Here is a 21,068-nt window from a genome sequence, read left to right as displayed (position 1 = left end):
GAGGACTGGACTGTCTCTTGAACCTGGAGCCCAGCTACAGTTCTCACCAGCCAAGGCTTAGCTTCTCCTTGGTGTTTTGTGAAACACGTTGCTCCCTTGCTTTCTAGGAAAGGGCTGAGCTGACAGGCCTAAGGGGTGGACGACGTGCTTTCTGCAAGTCAGGAGAACGTCAGGGTTGGGGCCTGGGCCATGGTGCATGTGTGTGAGCATGGGACAGTGTGGCCACGGAGCAGGGGCATGCCATGCCGTGCCGTGCCATGAGGAAGGGACATGAAGACGCTGCGCGACTGTCTCCAGCAGGTGTGTGTAGTGCTGGGGGCTCCAGCGGTCGGCTCTGATCTCCATCCTCCCTGGGGCATCCTGTACTGAGCTGCCCCGAGGCCCTTCATGCTGCCCAGCTCGGGGCAGCTCAGTACAGGATACCTCGGGGTGGGAGTCAGCAGGAGGTGAGGGGGCACGGTGGCCCCAGTGCGGCACTAACCAGGTCGTTGCCATTCACACCCCAGGGCCTGACTCTGGGGCCAAGCAGCAAGGAGGCTCTAGCTTTCTGCATCCGGCAAAAATCAGGGCCCGCTGCCTCCTGAGCCACCAAAAGTGCTGACTCTGGGCTTCCCAATATATCTCAGCACTTGGGCAAAAAAGAGGACTGGCAGATCCAGTTATAGGATAAAATTAGACTTGACACCTCAGCAGCTTAAGGAGGTCACTGTGTTAACCCCTGCACTGCCAGGGGTCCCACTAGGCTGCTGGTTTAGAAGACTCTGAGTAGCTGCTGTTGGGTCCTGGAAAAAACCTGAAGATGCAAACAATGTTTAAAAGCAGCAAAGGGAAAGGAAAAGTACACTCTTCTGACTTATTTTTCTTATGGTAGCAGTGGCAGCTGTGGCTTTAAATTCCTCTTTGGCTCAGGTTCTATGGATGCTCCTGAATGGGAGAGAGGCAGCCCGAAAGCCAGGCTAGGGGGGAAGGAGGGAGCCTTGAGTTTCATTTTAATTTGCTGTAAATGATCTGCAATGTGGCTGAAGCCCCCCAACTCCAGGTGATTAAGGACCAGACCACACTAGCATGGGTGTCAGAAACACAGAGCAGCCCGGCTCTGGGACAGCACTTGGCCCTCTGTCAGTGACAGGCACAGGGACAAGTGTGAGGGTGGCAGGGGGGCGGGGGGCGCGGGGCGAGAGCAGTGGTGAGGGAGAGGCGGAGAAAAGCTCCTGCTGAAGTCCCAGAGGGTTAGGGGACAGCATTAAATGCCCTACCGCCCCAACCAGGGCAAAAGCTACAGAGAAGACAGCTGAGGGCCCAAAAGCTTTCTAATTTACTACCCCCACCCCCCACAAGCATGTACAGTCGAGCCTCATCATTCACGGATTCTGCATTTGCGAATTCGTCTACTCGCTGACATTTATCTGTAGCCCCAAAGCTGGCACTCACCGTGCTTTGGCTCATTCACGGACACGCATACAGGCGCAAAAAGTTTGAGTCGCCCAACACGTGCAATCCCAGCTGAGGATGAACAAAGCCACACTCTGCCTCTGTGCTTCATACTATAAATAAGTGTCCTCCTCGCAGCTTGTGTAGTGCCACATTTTTCGCATTTTTGGTTTCATTGTTTAGAATGGCCCCTGAGGGCAGTGCTGAAGTGCTGTCTGGTGTGAAGTGCAAGAAGGCTGGGATGTTCCTTAAGGAGGGAATGGACATCAGATAAGCTCTGCTCAGGGATGAGTTGGAGTGCCTGTGGTGGTGAAGTCAGTGTTAATGAGTCAATCCTATATGTTACATAAGGCGTCTTGAAACAGAAACGCACCTAAGACGAAGTTAGGTATTCATCAGTTGATCAAAATATTGTGGCCAGAGGCTCGCGGGAGCCTAACCTTGTATTTCCCTCAGGAGCAGTGGTTCAGTATTTGCTAATTCCGGGTTCACAGCAACTATTTATTTATTTATTTATTTACTTATATTTTGAGAGGGAGTCTCACTCTGTCGCCCAGGCTGGAGTGCAGTGGCACTATCTCAGCTCACTGCAACCTCCATCTCCCAGGTTCAAGTGATCTTCCTGCCTCAGCCTCCTGAGTAGCTGGGATTACAGGCGCGCGCCACCACCCTTGGCTAATTTTTGTATTTTTAGTAGAGACGGGGTTTCACCATGTTGGCCAGGCTGGTCTCGAGCTCCTCACCTCAAGCAACCCACCCTTCTCAGCCTCCCAAAGTGCTGGGATTACAGGCGTGAGCCACTGTGCGCAGCCTCAAACAGCGACTAATTGATAGAACAGAGCTATTGCAAATGACTAGAATGGGCTGTTTTTGTTTCCGAGAGTGAAAGCTGGAGCTTGTGAGTGTAGAATCAAGGCCTCCTCCTCCTGCTTCCAGGTCGTATGGCCTTAAGTCATGTAACTGCCCTGAGCTTCAGTCTCCTCAAGGGAGGATGAAAATGTCCCTTTCGAATGTGCTACACTTCAAGAAAAAGGTTTAGAAATAATAATGCTAACTGTGAACACTGATGCGAAGAGAGTAGATAAGAACATATATGCTCTGGGACTCAAATAATTGCACGTCTTGTTTGTAGGGTGACTCGGAGCAAGTCAAATGACTTCCCTAAGCCTCAGATTCCTTAGCCATAAAATAGCAATAATGCCAGCATTTCTCTTGTAGGATGGTTATGATGGTTGCTGAGTTTATGGTTGTGAAAGGGCTGTCTAGGGCTGGGCATAGTGACTCATGCCTGTAATCCCAGCACTTTGGGAGGCTGAGGCAGGAGGATAACTTGAGATGAGCCTGGGCGATGTGGTAGGACCCTGTCTCTATAAAAAAATTTAAAAATTAGCTGTACATGGTGGCATACACCTGTAGTTCTAGTCTCTTGGGAAACTGAGGTGGGAGGATCGCTTGAGCCCAGGAGTTCAAGGCTGCAGTGAGCTATGATCACACCACCGCACTCTAGCCTGGGCAACAGGGCAAGACTCTGTCTCTAAATGAAATAAAAATAAAGAACGAAAGAGACTCTTTTTTAAGCTTTTGAAAGGTGAGGGGACCCAGGAGAAGAGGCCAGAACAATGCAGGAGTCCTGGGCAGAGTGAGGTGGCCTAGGTCCTCATCTCACCCCTGCTCTTGCCACTGTGCCTCCAGAGTCTCAGTTTACCAAGGGATGAAATGGGCAGTCATGCCAGCATGATCTCTGAGGTCTGAACTTTCTCTTCTGCTCAGTGCCTGGGCGGTAAAGTAGATGGGAGATCCTGTCTTTCCCAGGCCACGCATTCCATGATGGTCTCTTATTTGAGGAGTGCTTCTCCTTGGGGCAGCCACCGTGGGGAGCACCAGGGGGCTGTTCTTGCCCTCAGTGTTTCTAATCCAGACAGAGAAATATGCAGATATCAAAAAGCACAGATGGACAGAGACGGTAACATTTCTAGAGAGCCAAGTAATTGTTCGCATTCATACAATGCTAAGCACCTATATGTCTTAGCTTTTTAAACATCACACCTCTCTAATGGGTAGGTCCTATTACTGCCCTCATTTTACAGCAGAGAAAACTGAGTCACAGAGCAGGTAAGGCACTTGACCGAGGTCAGGCAGCATGGGACTTGAACCCGGGTGGTCTGGCTCCAGAGTTCATGCTCTTACCCATTCAACTCTGCCATCTCCCAAACAGAAAAGGCAGCCTTTTTTTTTTTTTTTTTTTTTTTTTTTTTGTATTTTGTATTTTTACAAAATACAAAAGGGAGAGCTTCCAGAGTGGAGAGGGGCCTGCTCCAGGAGCGATCAGGAAGGTTTTGTGGGGTGGAGATGTTGAGGGCGGCAGGCAGAACCTCTGCAGAAAGGAGAGTGGAAGGCAGCCATGACAGGAGAAGCGTGACCGAAGGCAGAGAACAGGAGGGTAGAGCGTGTTCAGAGGCTTAGAGGAGACAGTCAGACTTGGCCGATGTGATGGCCTGGCAGTGATGAAAACATCTTCCCTCTACAGTGACAGCACTGTCCACCCACTGCAGCAGCGGTTCCTGGTTTTACAGTTCTACAGCAGCCCCTGGCAAGGAACCCGGCACCACCCTCCCATCCCTGGGGAACCACCCAAGAGCTGAGTTCTCCCTACTCCCTTCCAACACTCCTCCCCAACCCCTACACCTGGAGGACCCACCAGCTCCATGTCTGGGGATGGCTCCACCTCCGAATGAGCTCCTGCCTCCCTGTGTCACTTTCCACCCTGCCCAAGAGATTGTCACCTCCTCCTTATTGAATCACCCTCCTTTCCCCAGCGGTCCCAGGGCCCCTGCAGATAGAACGTGAGTGGCTGGTCTTGAAAACACGGAGTTTTCACCCCAGGTTGGAGGCTGGAGGCCCTGTGGGGGCAGGAGAGGTTTCTCACTGTGAATCCCAGGCTGAAGAATGTGGGCTTAGCTCCTCCAGCAAAGCTGCTTTTTTCCAGCCTAAGACTCAATGCAGGAGGAGGAGAGGAGGATGCACCTGCTTTTCAGAGATCTCTGTCCATCTGAGGGGCATGGGGAGAGCAGCCAGAGGCAGCGGTCAGGAAGTACTGTGGGCCAGAGCTGAAGGGGATCTGTCACCCTTGAGGCATGAGCTCCCAAGGCCAGGGAGCACGTCCACTCCATCCCTGGGTCCCCAAGGCTGGTGCATGGCAGACATCAGTGCATGTTGGCAGAGCTGAACTGCGAAAGTGAAGGCCTCACCTAGCCTCACCTAGCCCCTTCTTGGCACAAGCCCTGGCTCAAGAAAAATGGCCCTTCCTAAGTACAAGGATTGCTGGGGGATGTCTCCCCAGGTGACCACGTAGGCACGGGGGCCTCTGCTCCTCTCCAAGGGCACAGAGCACAGCGCTCTCCTTGGCCCATACAGACAGGCATCCTGGAGCACTTGTGCACTCAGAAGGAATTCATGAGGCCTGGGTGGCAGCTCTGGGGAACAGCCTCTGCATAGGGAGCAAGAGAAGGAGGGCAGCATCTCAGGAGGTCGGCGCCCTCAGCACATCGCTCTGCCTGGGGAGACTGCTTTTCCTGAGTCAGATTCGGCCTGAGCTGCCAGCACAAAACTCTGTGTGTGGGGTTTTTGCTGGACGTTCCACTTTTGCATTTTAAGTGACTCCTTCTCTCTTTGTGTCTCCCAGGATCACACCTCGACACCCAACCCCTGAACCCCACACACTCTGCCATGCACACAGGAGGAGAGCTGGATCTGAGGGCCACCGCAGTGGTGCACACGTTCCTCTGGGCTGACGGCATGACCTCTGTAAGGGACTCCCGCTAGTCCCCTCTTCGCATGAATGACTGACTGTAGACGCACGACCTCCAGGCTTCAATCCTGCCTCTTGCAATGACAGCTGATCTGTCGGAACCAGGACACAAAAGCAGCAAGAAGCAGGGAGAGAGAGGGACAGAAAACAAGCGCGGGAGAGCCTGCGAATGCAAAAGTGAATGAGGGCTTTTTGTGGCTGGGGATGGGTTTTGGTTTTGGGGTTTTTTAAAAAATTGTTTTGACTTCCTACAGGGTACTTTTTCCCAACCTCATCTGTCAGAAATCCATGTGGGCTTCCTGCAAAGAAAGAAAAAAAAGAAAACTAGGCATGAAATCAGTTTAGCATCTTAATCTTAAGCCACGTCCTCATCTGCCCACCCTCCCCAACCCACACACCTCCATTCCACTTGTGACACCCCCTCCACTCCCTGGTGACGCTCCTCCCAGATCGCTCTACATGACATTCAGGACACACACACACACACGCACACACCACTCGCCTCTACTGAATCTACACACAGATTTTACTGTGACTTCTGAAGCTGTATAGACTCTGCTGTGGATAAATTAGAATTTTTTACGTTGTCTCTCTCTCTCTGCCAATTTCAGTATGAATCATCTTCCAATGGAAAATCATTACCTTGAGAGTGCATTCGGGGTTCCTTGTGTTAGGGACTTAAGAATCTGAGGCAAGGACCCCCAGGCTTACCTGTAGGGCTCAAAGGGAGCCAGGACCCCATCTGAAAGGGTCTCCTCTCTCAGTCGGGGGACAGGCCGGTGGCTGACCCAGGATTGCACCAGCATGTCCATAGAGAAGAGGTTTTCTATATCTTCAAGCACTATATCATAGACCGTGTTCAAAGTGTAAACTGTACAGTAATCAGCCTTGTGTATATGAAAAACAATAAATACTATGCAAACCAATAGAAACATTTAGCAGTACGTACAGAGCCTGACAGCGCAGCTCCTGAGGACTTCTGCGGCTGCAGGAGAAGGAGCTGTGGCCTGTCTTTCAGTGAAAGAGGAAGGAAAGGAGTAGGGCTAGTGAATGTATCTGCCAGGTCTTAGAAGTCAGGACCACCCAAGGTCTCCCAGAGTGAATTTGGTGCTCTAAGTCCGGGCAGCCTGCAGGCTGGGGGCCCTGGGTGCAGGTGCCAGGCTCGAGGCTGTTCCCTGTCCCGCCTCGGTGCCTCCCCTCTGTCCAGCCCCTGTGGCCTCTTGGAGAGGCGAGCCAGGGGGCTCACCGGACCGCATTGCCTGTGGGAGTAGAGTCGGAGGCGGAGAGCCTGGACGCCCAGAGGCGGGGGCCAGGCTCTGGGTCAAGGCAGGAAGGAGACAGACAGCTGGCAGTTCCTCGCCTCGGTGCCATCAGGGAGGAGCCTTAAGTTCCACTACAGCCTCCGGCCCAGGGAGGCCCGAATCAGCACAATCCCGGCCCCGCCCTCGCGGCGGGCGCCTCCCGGGCCAGGAGAGAGAGACAGGGCTGGCTCCTCTCGTCCCGGGAGCCGCGGTGTGGACGGCCCGGCCCCGTCCGCCCCGCCGCTCTACGGGAGTGTCCTCGGGACACACTTAAACCTTCCAAGTAGCACAGAAGCCCCCTCCACGTCAGAGGGCCCCTGGCCGCGGGGCCTGTGAGCGGAGAGGGGCCCTGCTTCCCCCACAAGTCCGCCCCGGTGCACCCCGGGCCGAGCAGGCCCCGGGGCGGCCGAGACGCCTTGTCGGCCGGGGGTGGGGCTGCTTTTGCTTCCTTAGAGGAGCGGGCAGGGAGAGGAAGCTCTAGCTCCGGGCCTGAGTTTCCCCGAGGCTGCGTCGGAGGAGCTGCAGGGCGAGACCGGACGGCTGCCGTCTCCGCCAGAGGCCACCCCCGCCCGGCCAGGGCTCAGAGGCGGCCCCCTCCATCCTCCCATCCCGGGGGCCATGGCAGGGGGGCCGCACAGCGCGGCTGGGACCGATTCGGTGACGGCCCAAGGAAGCTGGGCGCAGGGCTCGCCTCCCCCGCCTCGATCCTGCACCTTCCTCTCCCAGGTCGCTGCTGCAGCCAACCCAGTAGCCCCCTTAGCGCCCCCGCGGACCCCGCGGCTCCAGACTCCGCTTTGGCACCTCTGCTCCGGCTGGCATGGCTGCACGCTCCGGCTGCTAGTAGGAGCCGTTAGGGGAGGAGTTTGGGGTCTCCACACGATGCCTAGAGAATGCTGCAGTCTGCACATTAGACGCTTTTTAGAAGTTTTGAAATTACCTTGATTTTTTTAATTGTTATGAAAATGGATCTTTTCTTGACTCTCCCACATGCTCTGTTATGGGAGAGAATCCCCTACCCCACTCTGATGTATAGACCATTCTCCCTACACCAGCCGAACCAATGTCAAAATTAATAAAGAAATGGACTAATGGCACAGGGCTCTATCTCTCCTTCCCGCTCGTCTTTGGGGGGTTAGGGGTGCTGAGGCCAGCGTAAAGCCTGGGTTGGGATGTGAAGGAGTCTATGGGTGGGGCCCAGGTCCCAGAGAGCCCGCCAATGCCCAGTCCTCCCAGAAGCCTGGACAACCCCTTAATCAGAACCACCCACTTGAGAGATGCTTCCAGAGAGCTGGCAGAGTAGATTTCTGTTCCACCTGATGGCTCCCATGAGATGGGGAGAAGCTGGGGGTCTGGGGAGGGGGCACCACAACCCACCAGGATTCTTGGCCAGGCCCCCAGCTGGCATGCACCGAGGGGGCCCCCCAGCGTTCCCTAGGAAGGCATCTGGCCCCAGTACTCAATGCCATTCAAAGTTCAAGAACTCGTTCTTGCTGTAGGGAAAAAATTGCCCTATTCCTAACTAGTTGCTAACACTTCCTGCAAGGCTGGTCACCAAGCTGACCTCAGTTTCCTCATCTGTCTAATGGGAGAATGGATTAGGTGGTTGCTAAAGTCTCTTCAGTTTCTCGTCCTAGGGGTGCCAGACACCAACGCCTTTGTCAGGCTGGGCATTAATTAAGAATCAAATCATTGGCTGCGGCTTTCCTGCCACACAAATTCCCATCATGAGGGGGTGACAGAGTCACAACCCCAAGGCCCCTGGAGCACCCCAGCCCCACCCCACTCCCAGCCTCTCTCTCGGAATCGGAAAGGCCGTCCAGGCCAGTGGGCAACTGCAGCAGGTCATCTGCAGAACCCAGGGGGCTTTTTAAAATGCAGTTTCAGAATCACAGTTGCCTGGGTGGAACTGGGTGGTGACGCCGGGAAACAGAACCAGGTCTACCAGATGGCTGTGGCACACGGCCTGGTGGCAAAGCCATCTCAGACAAAGATGTAGCTCTTTTCTCTTTAAACTCAATTTGTAGGGAATCATTCCACACCCTTTGTGAGATCTTTCTTGCATAACCTAAATCCCTGTGCTACAGAGGGTCAACTTCTGCATGAGAAGGAAGCCTGCCCTGAGCCCTGGGTCCTCTGCTCCCCACTGAAAACCAAGACTGCCTGGAAACCCAGGAGAAGCTCAGTGAAGCAGCGCCTCTAGTCTCCCACCTACCAGGGCGGCCTCTGGGGAGTGAGAGAGCAAGCCCTGCAGAGCCCACGCCTGGTCAGGAAGGGCTCTGGGGCCACCAGGCACAGAGAGGAGCAGAAGTCCATCTGTCTGGCAGTCACAGTCTTTCCTAGCATTTTACATGTTCAGGCCAGTGGCATGCTAGTTTCCAGTTTTAGAGAAAAACTGCAGGGAAGAATCCTGCCCGGTCCAGAAATCACCCATGTACCTGGAGCGTGGGCTCCGATTCCTCTATACCTTGGTTTTCCTGTTTGTAAAATGAGAGTTTCCCCCAACAGAGCCTTGTATGTTGTAAAACTTTATTCGAGAGAAAAAAAAAAAAAGCAGATGCGCGCTCTGTGATTCAGCGCTGTCCATTGCATCAACTACTAACTGAGCACCGACAGAATGCCCGGCACGGGGCTCCACCACCCTCTCAGCCATCAGGGATTTCAAACCCGGGCACCACACCAGACAGAGCATGGCCATTGCTCCAGCAGAGGCACAAATGAGGAAGAGATTCTGATAGGGAGGTCAGGGAAGGCCAACCAGAGTTGGAGGCAAGAACACGCGTGCAGGGCGGCCCTGCCTTCAGCCTCCTGCAGCTGGAGGACGCACACCCCGGCACTGTCAGGGCTGCCTACGCCCCGCCCCGCCCTCTTCCCAGCAGGCTCCCACCCTAGGCTCTCAAGCAAGCCACAGGGACTTGCATCCCCCAGAAAGCAATGCCACTCAGCCTCTTACCCCATCCCCGCACTTACCCCTATCTTATGCCACTTACCCCATCCCCGCATGCGGAAGGGAAGGGAGCGGCTGCCTTCTCCTGTGGAGCTTGGACATGTGCACATAAAGGGGCCGGCGCAGCTCCGGACAGTAGCCTCCGAGTCCAGCCTCCTTTTCCCCAGGGGAGCAGCTGTAGGAACAGTGACTTCCAGTTGACTTGGGAGCCTCCAGGGATCCCCAGACACTCACCTTTTCCTAGATGCTAGACTTGCGGGGAGCAGATGGACCCTCCGGCGATGAGTAGGGCTTCTAGAGCTAATTCTCTGTCTCTCTCACGCGCGCGCTCGCGCACACGCGCACACACACACACACACACACACACACACACACACACACACCCTGGCTGATTTTACAGTCAATCTTTCAAAGTGCAATTTGTCTAGGAAAAGCCAATGTGAGGCCCGTGTGCGCCCCGACCAATGGCGGCGCGGCTCCGGCGGCTCAGCCAGTCTCCGGCCTGTATTCTAATGGGCCGTATCTTTATCAGGAAAATGTTCCTTCTCTGAACTTAAAACTTCTCATGGAGGGTCCCCCGACTCAGAGGCAGAAAGGAGGCCTGAGCTGAGGCGTAGGGGGCCACCCTGTCCGGCCAGGGCAAGGAGAGAGGCCAGGAGCCCTGGGGAGGCCTCCCACCTGCCCCGAGCACCTGACTTCCGAGCAGCTGATCGGGTGCCGGTGCCTGGGCCAGGGCCTGGCTGATGCCTTAGGTGGGAGGCAGTCAGGAGGTCGGAGACGGTCCTGACCCTCCAGGCCTGCCATGAGATTTGGGGCTAGAGCGTGGGCTCTTGGGTTTTAGGGGCCTGGAGAAGCCTTCCCTGTCCTGACTGGGAGATCATGGAGTCCAACCTGCAGGGGACGTTCCTGCTGAACAACACGCCGCTGGCTCAGTTTCCTGAGATGAAGGCCCCGGTGTGCCAGTACTCGGTGCAGAACTCCTTCTACAAGCTCAGCCCCCCGGGGCTGGGCCCCCAGCTGGCCGCCGGGACCCCCCACGGGATCACGGACATCCTGAGCAGGCCCGTGGCAGCGCCGAACAGCAGCCTCCTCTCCGGCTACCCCCACGTGGCAGGCTTCGGGGGGCTCGGCTCGCAGGGGGTCTACTACAGCCCCCAGGTAGGGAATTTTTCCAAGGCTGGGAACGAGTACCCCACCCGGACCCGGAACTGCTGGGCGGACACGGGCCAGGACTGGCGACGCAGGCGGCAGTGCGGCAACAGTGAGTACGAGGCCTCCCCAGCCACCTCCCGGCACCCGCCAGGCCCCGGGGGACAGAGGACGAGGAGGGGCCTCCGCCCGGGCACCCCGCACCACTGCCCTCTCCCCCAGTCGCCATTAATCACCGGACTCGTAGCCTCAGCTCAGTGCAGGCTGAGTTCCACCCTCTCCTCCTTCCCATCCAGCAGTGCTTGGACACAGGTGTCTGAGCCACCCCACTCACCTGCCAGCCACCTCAGCTGCCCTCCTAGGGCCCCCGGCAGTTCCAGATGTAGAGAAGGCTCCACAGCCCACACCTGCCCTGCACGGGTCCAGCAGGCAGCCCAGCTCGCTTCTGCAGCCCAGGGCCCCTGCAACCACTTCTTCACCCAGAGCAGGCAAATGCTACCCCCGTGAGGAAAATGTCCCAGCTCACCTTCCCAGAGAGCCCTGGCATCACTCAGGGGTGCAGAACGCACCCTGACCCCATCCGGGTCCAGCCTTTGAGCCAGGGGGCTGTTGCCTCCCACATCCTCGGATTTCTAGCAACAGCAGCCACACCAAGTAGCCTGTCTCCGGGAGTTGCTGCTGAGTCCAGCTGAACTTGGCCCTGGCTGTGGGGAAACGGGGCCTCTTCTCAGCCCACCCATCCCTCAGCCAAGGTTTTCAGAGGGTGGGCCCGTGATGCCAGTCAGGGTTACTGGAGGAGGTGGCAGGGCTTGTCCAGGCAGGTGAGGCTCCACTGGGAGGCAGGGAGGTGAGAGTTTTTGGAACCTTCTCTGTGCCACCGAAGCCCTGCCCACGTCAGGCAGGGGCCTCCACTTCTGTCTGATCTCTGGGCTCCCCTACACCAATAGGGGCTTGGGGCCAACCTAGGGAACCCCAAAAGCACACCTGTCCCCCCCATTTGCTACTCTGCCTTGCTGGTCACACTGCCTGACAGCCACCCCTCCATGGGCTGCCACCCATTGCTGTGCCCCTGGAGGTGAAGGCCTCCTCTCTCGAATCCTGTTTTAGGCTTGGCTTCGGGAATGCTTTAAGCCTCAGCTGACTCTCTCTTCCCTCCATCTCCCCCTCCCCTCTCCACATCCCACACGCCACCTCTTCAGTCCCGAATGCAGGGACATAGCCAAGAGTCAGTGGCTAATGAAGGCAAAGGCAGAGAGACTTGAACATGATATCTCAGGAGGGCTCTTCCTCTCTCTGTGCCTCAGTTTCCTCACCTGTAACTTGAGCTTTCAGACTGCACAGAACGAGGCCTGACATGTGGGAATTCTGACTCCCCTGAGCCCACTGCCCACAGCTCCTTCCCGAGCCTGCTGCCCTGGCCAGGCTGGGGGTCGGGGTCTCTGGCCTCTGTGCCAGGCTCTCCAGGGTGGTTGAAGCCACATAACTTCCAGGCCTGGTGACATGGAGAAGTGGCAGCTTGGGGTGTGAGGTTTGCCCCTCCCTGGTTTCCTGGAGACCTGGGAAGTTGGGTCTCAAGAGCAAGGAAGCTGGTGGAAGCCGGGGGTGGAGGGAATTCACAGGCCCTGGTCCCTAATTATAGGAGGAAGGTGACCTGAAGGGACATCCCTGGGACAGGGAAGGAACTCTTGTTGCCCCTCAGGGGAAGGCAACATCAGTGAGTATTGAGAACTTTAGACAGAGAGGCATGAGGCTCTGCTGCCCCTAAGTCCCATTACCCTAGGGCAGCTGCCCTCTCGGAGCCCTGCCAACCCAGGTGGGGCAGAGATCACAGTCACTGTTCTCCAATATCAAGAATGCTGCTCAGGGGAAAGGAATCTTGGTGTCCTGGAAACCTCTGCAGGAGGGAGAGGGACAGGCATGGTGGTTGCCCTGCCAGACGTGCCTAGCCGCAGGGTCCCCACTTATTCTACTAACCTCACACTTCCTTCCTCCTGCCAGCCCCAGACCCCCTGAGTGACAGCATACACAAGAAGAAGCACACCCGACCCACCTTCACGGGGCATCAGATCTTTGCCCTGGAGAAAACCTTTGAGCAGACGAAGTACTTGGCTGGCCCCGAGAGGGCACGGCTGGCATACTCACTGGGCATGACCGAGTCGCAGGTCAAGGTAAGTCTGTGCGGGAGATGGCGCCGGCCCTGCAGGGAGGAGCCTGCCGAACAGGACGCTGCTGCGCCAGAGAGAGGTGGCCACACAACGCAGCCCCGCAGAGGGCAGCTGTCCTGGTGTCTGGGCACTGCCTGCCTGCCTAACCCTGGAGCCTGTGGTAATTAACCATAGCCAGGAAAAGGCCATCATCCACTGAGCCCCATTCTCAGAGCCTCATGTGCGGCACCTCATTTCATCCTCTCAGCAACCCGGGGGGTCGGTATTATTACCCATTTCGCAGATGAAGATCAGTGTCTCCCGGCTGGGAGAGCTGGCAGAGCTGGCAGAGCTGGGGTTCAACCCCAGATGTGGGGGACTCCAACCTCAGGCGTTTCCTCTCCCCCCGTATTTGGCCAAAAATTCCAAGCACTGTCGGCAACCTCTGGCCCAGATTCATGCTTGATGCTCCAGTCAGCAAAAGGAGCTGACCTCAGTTTACCAATCTTTAAGATGAAGACAACAACGCCTCCTTCTACTAAGCAGGATCAGATGGACTATCAGGGGCCTGGAGTCTTGTCGCCCACGCCAGGGCTAGGGAGGGTGAGCCCAGGCTCTTCCACTCCACACGCAGGGGCCCCAAATGCCCCCTAAATAGACCCGGGGAAACCGGTTTCTACCGCCCCAGAGTCTGAGGGCAAATTTCCCCACTTTGATGCTGGCTCAGTGACTCGGCGACGGGCCTAAAGATGCAGCAGGGGCGGCTGGCAGGGGCGGCTGGCAGGGGCGGTTGGCAGGGGCGGCTGGCACCTAGATCTGGGCTTTGCTCAGGGTTCTGGGGCCTCCCCGAGCTCCAACCCTCTGCGCCCTCTTCATCAGCCGCTCAACTGCCCTGGGGCGAAAGCTGGGGGGAAGGAGCAGACTCTCCTGCATGTCTTTCTGCTTCTGGGGTGCGTTCCTGCACTCTTCAACTATCCCAAGCAATGGACCTACGTTACTTTTCTAATTAGGGGAACAATTATTTATGAAGTAGGGTGAGGGTCTATGAAGCCCAGAGGAGGGACTGCTCATAGGCACCTTCCAGTGAGCACCCGGGCTAAGCCTTCCACCCGCGCACTCCGCATTCCACCGAGTGCCCAGGTGGAGGAGGAGGAGGAGGAGGAGGCAAACGGGGGCGCGGAGGGGAGGGCTGCTGCGCTCACGTTTTTAAATTTTATTGTCCTTCCCCAACAGAAACGTGAATATGACAGTCACTCCGTTGTTGAGCCATTTGTTTGGCTGTAAAAGCAGGATGGCTGTTCTCGCGTCCCGTGCGCGCTGTGCCCCTGTGCTCTTCACAGTCTTTCTCATCGCAGGTGTGGTTCCAGAACCGCAGGACCAAGTGGCGGAAGAAGAGCGCCCTGGAGCCCTCGTCCTCCACGCCCCGGGCCCCGGGCGGCGCCGGCGCCGGCGCAGGCGGGGACCGCGCACCCTCGGAGAACGAGGACGACGAGTACAACAAGCCGCTGGACCCCGACTCGGACGACGAGAAGATCCGCTTGCTGCTGCGCAAGCACCGCGCCGCCTTCTCGGTGCTCAGCCTGGGAGCGCACAGCGTCTGACGCCCGCCATCCAGGCCCGGGATCCTGGCTGCAGCCCGCGGGGGGACGCCGAGGAGCCTACCTTCCCCTCCCGTTCCCCACGCTGCTGGGGGCGCAGGGACTGAGTCTTCGGATGAGGGGCGCGTGGAGGAGGTGGAGGAGGAGCAGCAGGTGCAGGGGCGGAGGTGGAAGAGGAGGAGGGGAGGCGGGGGAGGAGGAGGAAAAGGAAGGAAAGGGGACAGGCATCCTAGCTAAGGGAGGAGGAGGCCGGGAGGCAGGCACAGCACTCCCGAGACCTGGAAGCCGCTGCACCTTGCACCTCCGCGGGCCTCGCCTGCCAGTTCTGCAGATTCACAAGTGGACAGAGGACTAAAATGACCAGGCTCTGCAGCCAGGAGACTGGCTGTGGGGTCCCTGACATGCCGCTGTGATCCAGCTGTTGGGGGAGGGGGGAGTAGGCAGGACTTCCCAGGGAGGGAGGCAGCTGGCTGGGGAGTCAGAAGACCAGAGTCTTGGGCCCCAAGCCAGCTGCTGGCTGCAAAAGAAAAGACAGGTGAGTGGCCAGGTGCACTCCTCAGACCTTTGCACCGGAAGGGTCCCACTGGAGGGGCCAGAGCTGAGCACCTAACCCAGGCTGCAAGAAATCTGCCTCCAGGAGGGGAAGTGGGACATCCCAGTGAAGAATAAACGCCCCTGGCACTCCAGGATGACGGCCCCTGAGCTGCGGAAATCCCCCTGGCCTCCTTGCTCCGATTTACCCTCAGGGTCAATACCTCTGAGACCGCTGTGCCCTCCTCATCCTGACAGCTGGGGAAAAGGAGAAGGTGCAGGGAGAGGGGAGGCGGGGACGGTGTGCCCAAGGGCCACCCACCTGGGCATCATTTGGTGCTGATGTAAGGACAGGCACACCCAGAGAGAAGAAGCATCCCACCTGGGGAGGAAAGGAAGGGCTGGGAAAGACCCCAGAACGTCACCCCTCCAACAAGGCAGGAAGGGAGAAGGAGAGCCCCTCCGGCTGGTTGGAGGATGCCAGGGAGGGGCTGAACCACGGTCTGCTGGGAATCACGGCCCTTCCTTTCCTCAGATAGCCTTGTGGCCTGGCACTTGAGCTGGTGCTGACAGAGACACTGGCCAAAAGGGTGGTATTTTTCACCTGGGTGATCTGAGCTGCTGGCAGGTAGGGGGTGGGCTGGGGGAGGCGGGTGAAGGCTGGTCGTAGAGGAATGCAGCCCAGAAGGGACCAAGCACTTGCCCATCCTCACTGGCTTTCAAAAAATACACAGTAAAAATAAAAGTCCCATGAACCTTACGGCTCCTGTGCTTCTGTGAAAGGGACAAACGGCAGGAAACTGGCTGTAAGGTCCCAGACTCGCCAGCTGTGGGGCCTTCCCCGAGGGCCGTTGTCTAGTCTCCTGGGGACATTCGTGCTCTGACAGGTTGCACAATACAAGTTATTTGAAACCTCACTGGTGGATGCCAGACACTGTCCCCAGGTGCTGAGAAACCTAAGGTGAATTTTATGGGGTCCCTCATCTCCAGGAATTTCTAGCCTAGTGGGGAAGATGATCTGTGTGGAGAATTGGGTATCGTAAGAAAAATAAGAAGGGAGAGACTAGAAGAGCTAACTTTAACAGAACACCTGCTAATTTCTCCACTGTAGAATGTCTGGATTATCACTGACCCCACAAGAAAACTAGGCAGTAGGTATCATCTTCAGTGCATGGAGGAGAAAACCAAAGCTCAGAAAGTTCCTAAACCAAGTCACAGAAGTGGGAAGAGGCAACCTCAGAGTAGATCCCAAGGCCCTTTCAGCCACTTCCTTGGGTTGTGAAGGGCACCCTTTGAAGCCTTTTCTGTCAAATGAGAGGCTAGAACCAAAAGTAGTTTAAGGCCCTTCCAACTTCAACAATCTTTGCAACTAGCAACTAGGCTTGACCCCTTTGCTCTCCCAAGAAGTCCATCGTCCATCCTTGGACCCCCAGGACAGGTGAACCTGGCCCTGGAACCAGCCTGAGAGGGAATGAGGGTGGAGGAAGACCCTAGCTAGGAGCATCTCAGAAAGTGGGACACCCACCTTTCCTAAGACCCTTAGTGGACCCAGAGGGCAGAGGGGAACATGACCAGAAAATGCAGAATGTGTGTAAACTTCTACCCTCCATCTGTGAAGATGCCTGTGCTCAGGTGTCAGTCTCTCCCCTTGAAAAGCAGAAAGGAGAAAAGAAGGGAATGGAGCACAATCTCTGTGTGCACACTGAGAAGCTGTGCTCTGTCACAGGTGTCCTGAGTGGGTCCTACAGTGGCTGCAGCAGGAGAGGACCCTAGAATTCAGCACAAGCTTCATAGGTGTAAAGTCTCTGTGGTTCTGGGAGGCTTGTGATTCACTGAGTGCTGCGGGCAGGAAAAGGCTATCACACAGCCCGGTGCAAAGTCACCGAGCAGGTATGGAGGAAGATGCAAGTGACATAAAAACTGCATTTACTTATCTTTTTCTGAAGCATGCTGTAATCTTAACTGCTCTGTTGTAGCTGTAATTCCTGCATGTCTGATTCAAGTCATTTGGGATCAGTGTGAAATCAAGCCTGGGGAAAGTTTTTCCCAGGAGATATTTGCTGAGCTAAACAAAACCTCTTTCAACCTCAAAGTTCTGGGACACCTGCCACTGGAACCTTTAGCTAAAAGACTCCAGCCTTCTGGGCCATTTCCTCTAACCCCACGCCACCTTCCATGTGAGGCCTGAACATAGGGCCAAGCACAGGAGAGGCACTGCCTCGCATTTCCCTAACGATCAGGCTGAAGCATATTCAAAAGACTAGACTCGGAGTTCAAAGGAGGAGAAAACTCATATGTGGAAGACCCAGATTCCCAAGGGTGATTCAAGATAAGTCTGGCCCTCTGCAGATGTACACACACGTGAATGCATGTGCATGCCTGTGTGTGCATACATGTGTGTGTGTTACTTGGGAGAACACAAGGCTATCTCACTTCATCCATCATAAAGAAATCATAAGCCGGCCAAGCGTGGTGGCTCATACCTGTAATCCCAGCACTTTGGGAGGCCGAGGTGGGTGGATCACTTGAGGCCAGGAGTTCGAGACCAGCCTGGCCAACATGGTGAGACATGGTGAAACCCTGTCTCTACTAAAAATACAAAAATTAGCTGGGCGTGGTGGTGAGTGCTTGTAGTCCCAGATACTCAGGAGGTTGAGGTGGGAGAATTGCTTGAACCCGGGAGGTGGAGGTTGCAGTGAGCTGAGATCATGCCACTGCACTCCAGCCTGGGTGACAGAGTGAGACTGTCTCCAAAAAAAAAGAAAGAAAAAGAAAAAAAATCATAAGCTATAGGCCCCACTTTTATCCCTGCTCATAAATAGAACTTATTGTATATTCTGGGTTAAATAAACAAACATACAAAAAGCAACAGAACTTTGGAAATGCATGCTCCCTGCAGCTCCTCTTTCACCACATCACAAACTTTTCAGAGACAAAAGGAAAGAAATTAAGTCCCACTTCCATGACAGCTGTGGCATCTGCGCTGACAGGTGGCACCATGGGCTCCACCAAGTAGGGACAGATTCTGCCATAGCTGTCACCTTTGTGGCTTCTGCTATTAGCAGGACCCGGGATATGTCTTCAGCAGGTCGGGGCGAGGGTGGGTGGATGTCCATGCCTTACCAGGCTCACAGTGGCCATATCCTGATGGTAATAATCAGAAGACAAAGAGGCTGGGCGTGGTGGCTCACGCCTATAATCCCAGCACTTTGGGAGGCCAAGGTGGGCGGATCACCTGAGATCAGGAGTTGGAGACTAGCCTGGGCAACATGGTGAAACCTCGTCTCTGCTAAAAATACAGAAATTGGCTGGGCATGATGTCAGGTGCCTGTAATCCCAGCTACTGGGGAGGCTGAGGCAGAAGAATCGTTTGAACCCAGGAGGTGGAGGTTGCAGTGAGCCGAGATGACTCCACTGCACTTCAGCGTCGGCAAAAGAAAGGTGACAAAGTGCTGAAGTCCCACTTCTGGTAACCCCTCCTCATCCTCGGGCCACCCCAGGTTTTGACCCCAGAAACCAGCTGTCCCTGCAGCACGGGTTAGGGGAAAGGGATCAGTTAGATATGGGCTCAAATCATAGCTCCACCACTCTCTGTATCATTGGGCCAGTTACTTCACCTCTGAGCCTTGGTTTACTCATCTGTAAAACAGGAATAATTCCACACACCTTGCAGGGTTTCTGTGAGATTAGAACTAACGCATGTGCCTGGCATACACAGACAGTAAACAGTAGCCCTGTATTATTCAGAGAGGGCTTTGGTGTGAGTGTCGGTGTCCCCTCCAAAATTTACATGTCAAAACTTAACTCCCAAGGTGACAGTATTGAGAGGTAGGACCTTTGTGAGGTGATAAGGCCATCGGGGCTTCATCCTCATGGATCAGATTCGTGCCCTTGTAAAAGGGCTTCAGGGAGTGCGTTTGGCCCTTTTTTGCTCTTCCATCCCTTCCACCGTGTGAAGACACAGCGTTCCAGTCACCACCTGGGAAGCAGAGACCAGGCCCTCGCCAGACACTGAACCTGCCAGCACCTTGATTTTGGACTTCCCAACCTCCAGAACTGTGAGAAATAAATGTCTATCATTTATAAATTACCCAGTCTCAGATATTTTGTTAAAGTGCCACAGATGGACTAAGACGAAGGCTGGCAGTCCTGAGTTTGAATCCCCACTTCACAAAGTAGCAGCTGGGCTGCCAGGACTGGTTAGTTAAGCTCTTCAACTCCACTGTTCTCATCTGCAAAATGAAGCGGATGAACCACTTCTGCAAGACAGATGAGAAGATTCAAATGGAATCATGCACAGAGCATAGAATACTGCAGGCACTTAAACACTGGCACACTCACACTCTCTCCTTCCTCTCAAATTCACGCCACTAGTAAGTGGTGGAGACAGTTCTAATCTGGTCTTCTCAACAACAGGACAAGCCGTTCCAAAGTTGCAGCTACCCACTCCTGTAACAGTCCTAGCAAGTCAACTGCTAGCTGGGAGGCTACAGAAGGACTCAATGAGTGACCAGATTAGTTTACCTGCAAACCCCTGAGATCTGGACTCTAGAGTAGGGGTCTGAACCAGGTGCCCAGGGCTGAATTCAGCGTGCAGATGTGTTCATTCATGGAACAGTGCTTTTATAGAAACTGTAGCTTGCCAGGTGCAGTGGCTCATGCCTATAATCCCAGCACTTTGGGAGGCTGAGGCGAGGGGATCACCTGAGGTCAGGAGTTCGAGATCAGCCTGGCCAGCATGGCGAAACCCTGTCTCTACTAAAAATACAAAAATTAGCCAGGCGTGGTAGCACACGTCTGTAATCCCAGCTACTTGGGAGGCTGAGGCAGGAGAATAACTTGAACCTGGGAGGCAGAGGTTACAGTGAGCCGAGGTCGCACCACTGCACTCCAGCTTGGGTGACAGAGCGAGACCCTGTCTCAAAAAAGAAAGAAAGAAACTGTAGCTTGCCTCTAGGAAGGGCGAGCCTGGCCCAGTAAATGACCCACCACTTCCCACGTCCCACACCTGGGCTCCACAGCAACATCACCTGTCTGGCTCAGGCAGGTGTTTGAGTCTGTGCACCTGCTATAAACCTCACTATGCAAAGAAGTGGTCCATGCACAGAAGAAGCAGCCTCCCTTGGGAAATTTTAGAAATGTGGCATTTCGGGACTTATCTCAGACCTCCTGAATCGGAATCTGCATTTCAACAAATTCCCTGCTGGTGTGAGGAGATCCAGAACGAACATGTCTGTGTGCACATGTGTGGACAGCACCCCTCTTCTCAGATACAGTGCCTGGATGCTTTCATTTGGATATTTGTCCCCACCATCTCCAAGGTTGAGATGTGATCCCTAATGTTGGAGGTGAAACCTAATGTGAGGTGTTTGGGTCGTAGGGGTGGATGCCCTCACGTCTCCCAGCCAGCAGAATCATGAGCCAAAGAAACCTCTTTTCTCAGCTGGGTGTGGTGGCTCACACCTGTAATCCCAGCATTTTGGGAGGCCAAGGTGGGCAGATCACCTGAGGTCAGGAGTTCGAGACCAGCCTGAGCAACATGGGGAAACCCTGTCTTTACTAAAAAATACAAAAATTAGCTGGATGTGTTGGCGGGCACCTGTAATCTCAGCTACTCAGGAGGCTGAGGCAGGGAGAATTGCTTGAATCCGGGAGGTGAAGGTTGCAGCAAGCTGAGATTGTGCCACTGCACATCAGCCTGGGTGACAGAGTGAGACTCCGTCTCAAAAGAAAAGAAAAGAAACCTCTTTTTTTAATAAATTACCCACCTTAAGGTATGTCTTTATAGCGACACAAATGGACTAAGACACTGGCCTAAATTGGAGGCTCAATGAAAAAGTCGTTAAACAAGTACAGACGGGTACGGGCAGATGAGCATGGGCAACACAGCTGCAACTCGACTGTGAGCAGAATAAGGAAAAGCTTCTGAGGACCAGAGGGTAGCTGCCATACAGCCCACACAATGCTCTCCTAGGTAATGCCAGGAGATTCAACGGGTGCAAGACTAGACTCTGAGGGTCCCATCAGTGAAGAGACAGGGAAGCAAACCACTAGCAGAGGCTGAAGGAGGCAGAAGGAGAAAGCCCAGGAGGTCAGCCTCTGATAGCACTGAAAACCCAATCCAAAGTCAGAGAACATCACCAGGGCTCCTGTTTAGAATGG

General features: G+C 55.1%; 2 protein-coding genes across 17 annotated transcripts in view; both read left to right on the top strand.

Moving 5' to 3' along the window:
* Positions 1–7,634, top strand: part of ANK1 (ankyrin 1) — a 241,754-nt gene extending 234,120 nt beyond the window's left edge. For all 16 annotated transcript variants that reach the window (XM_063610965.1, XM_063610964.1, XM_055296053.2 and 13 more), the window contains one exon: positions 5,114–7,634. Coding sequence is in view for 7 of the 16 variants with exons in the window: in XM_055296053.2 (XP_055152028.2) it covers positions 5,114–5,140 (27 nt within the window). In the remaining 9 variants the exon portion in view is untranslated. The remainder of the gene's footprint in view (positions 1–5,113) is intronic.
* A 2,404-nt stretch (positions 7,635–10,038) lies between these two features.
* Positions 10,039–15,661, top strand: NKX6-3 (NK6 homeobox 3). Its single transcript, XM_055296408.2, has 3 exons — positions 10,039–10,745; positions 12,632–12,801; positions 14,133–15,661. The coding sequence occupies exons 1-3, from the start codon at positions 10,364–10,366 to the stop codon at positions 14,376–14,378; spliced, it is 798 nt and encodes a 265-aa protein (XP_055152383.2). The 5' UTR covers positions 10,039–10,363; the 3' UTR covers positions 14,379–15,661.
* Positions 15,662–21,068: the final 5,407 nt, after the last annotated feature.

This window comes from Symphalangus syndactylus, chromosome 10 (genome assembly GCF_028878055.3).
Source record: "Symphalangus syndactylus isolate Jambi chromosome 10, NHGRI_mSymSyn1-v2.1_pri, whole genome shotgun sequence".
NCBI lineage: Eukaryota > Metazoa > Chordata > Mammalia > Primates > Hylobatidae > Symphalangus > Symphalangus syndactylus.
This window is presented reverse-complemented; position numbering and strand designations above follow the sequence as displayed.

Bases quoted from the DNA above. Each gene is read 5' to 3' on its own strand.
- NKX6-3 (XM_055296408.2), top strand. From the start codon at position 10,364: ATGGAGTCCAACCTGCAGGGGACGTTCCTGCTGAACAACACGCCGCTG. The intron at 10,746-12,631 runs GTGAGTACGAGG...TCCTCCTGCCAG, and splicing joins CAGGCGGCAGTGCGGCAACA to CCCCAGACCCCCTGAGTGAC. The intron at 12,802-14,132 runs GTAAGTCTGTGC...TTCTCATCGCAG, and splicing joins TGACCGAGTCGCAGGTCAAG to GTGTGGTTCCAGAACCGCAG.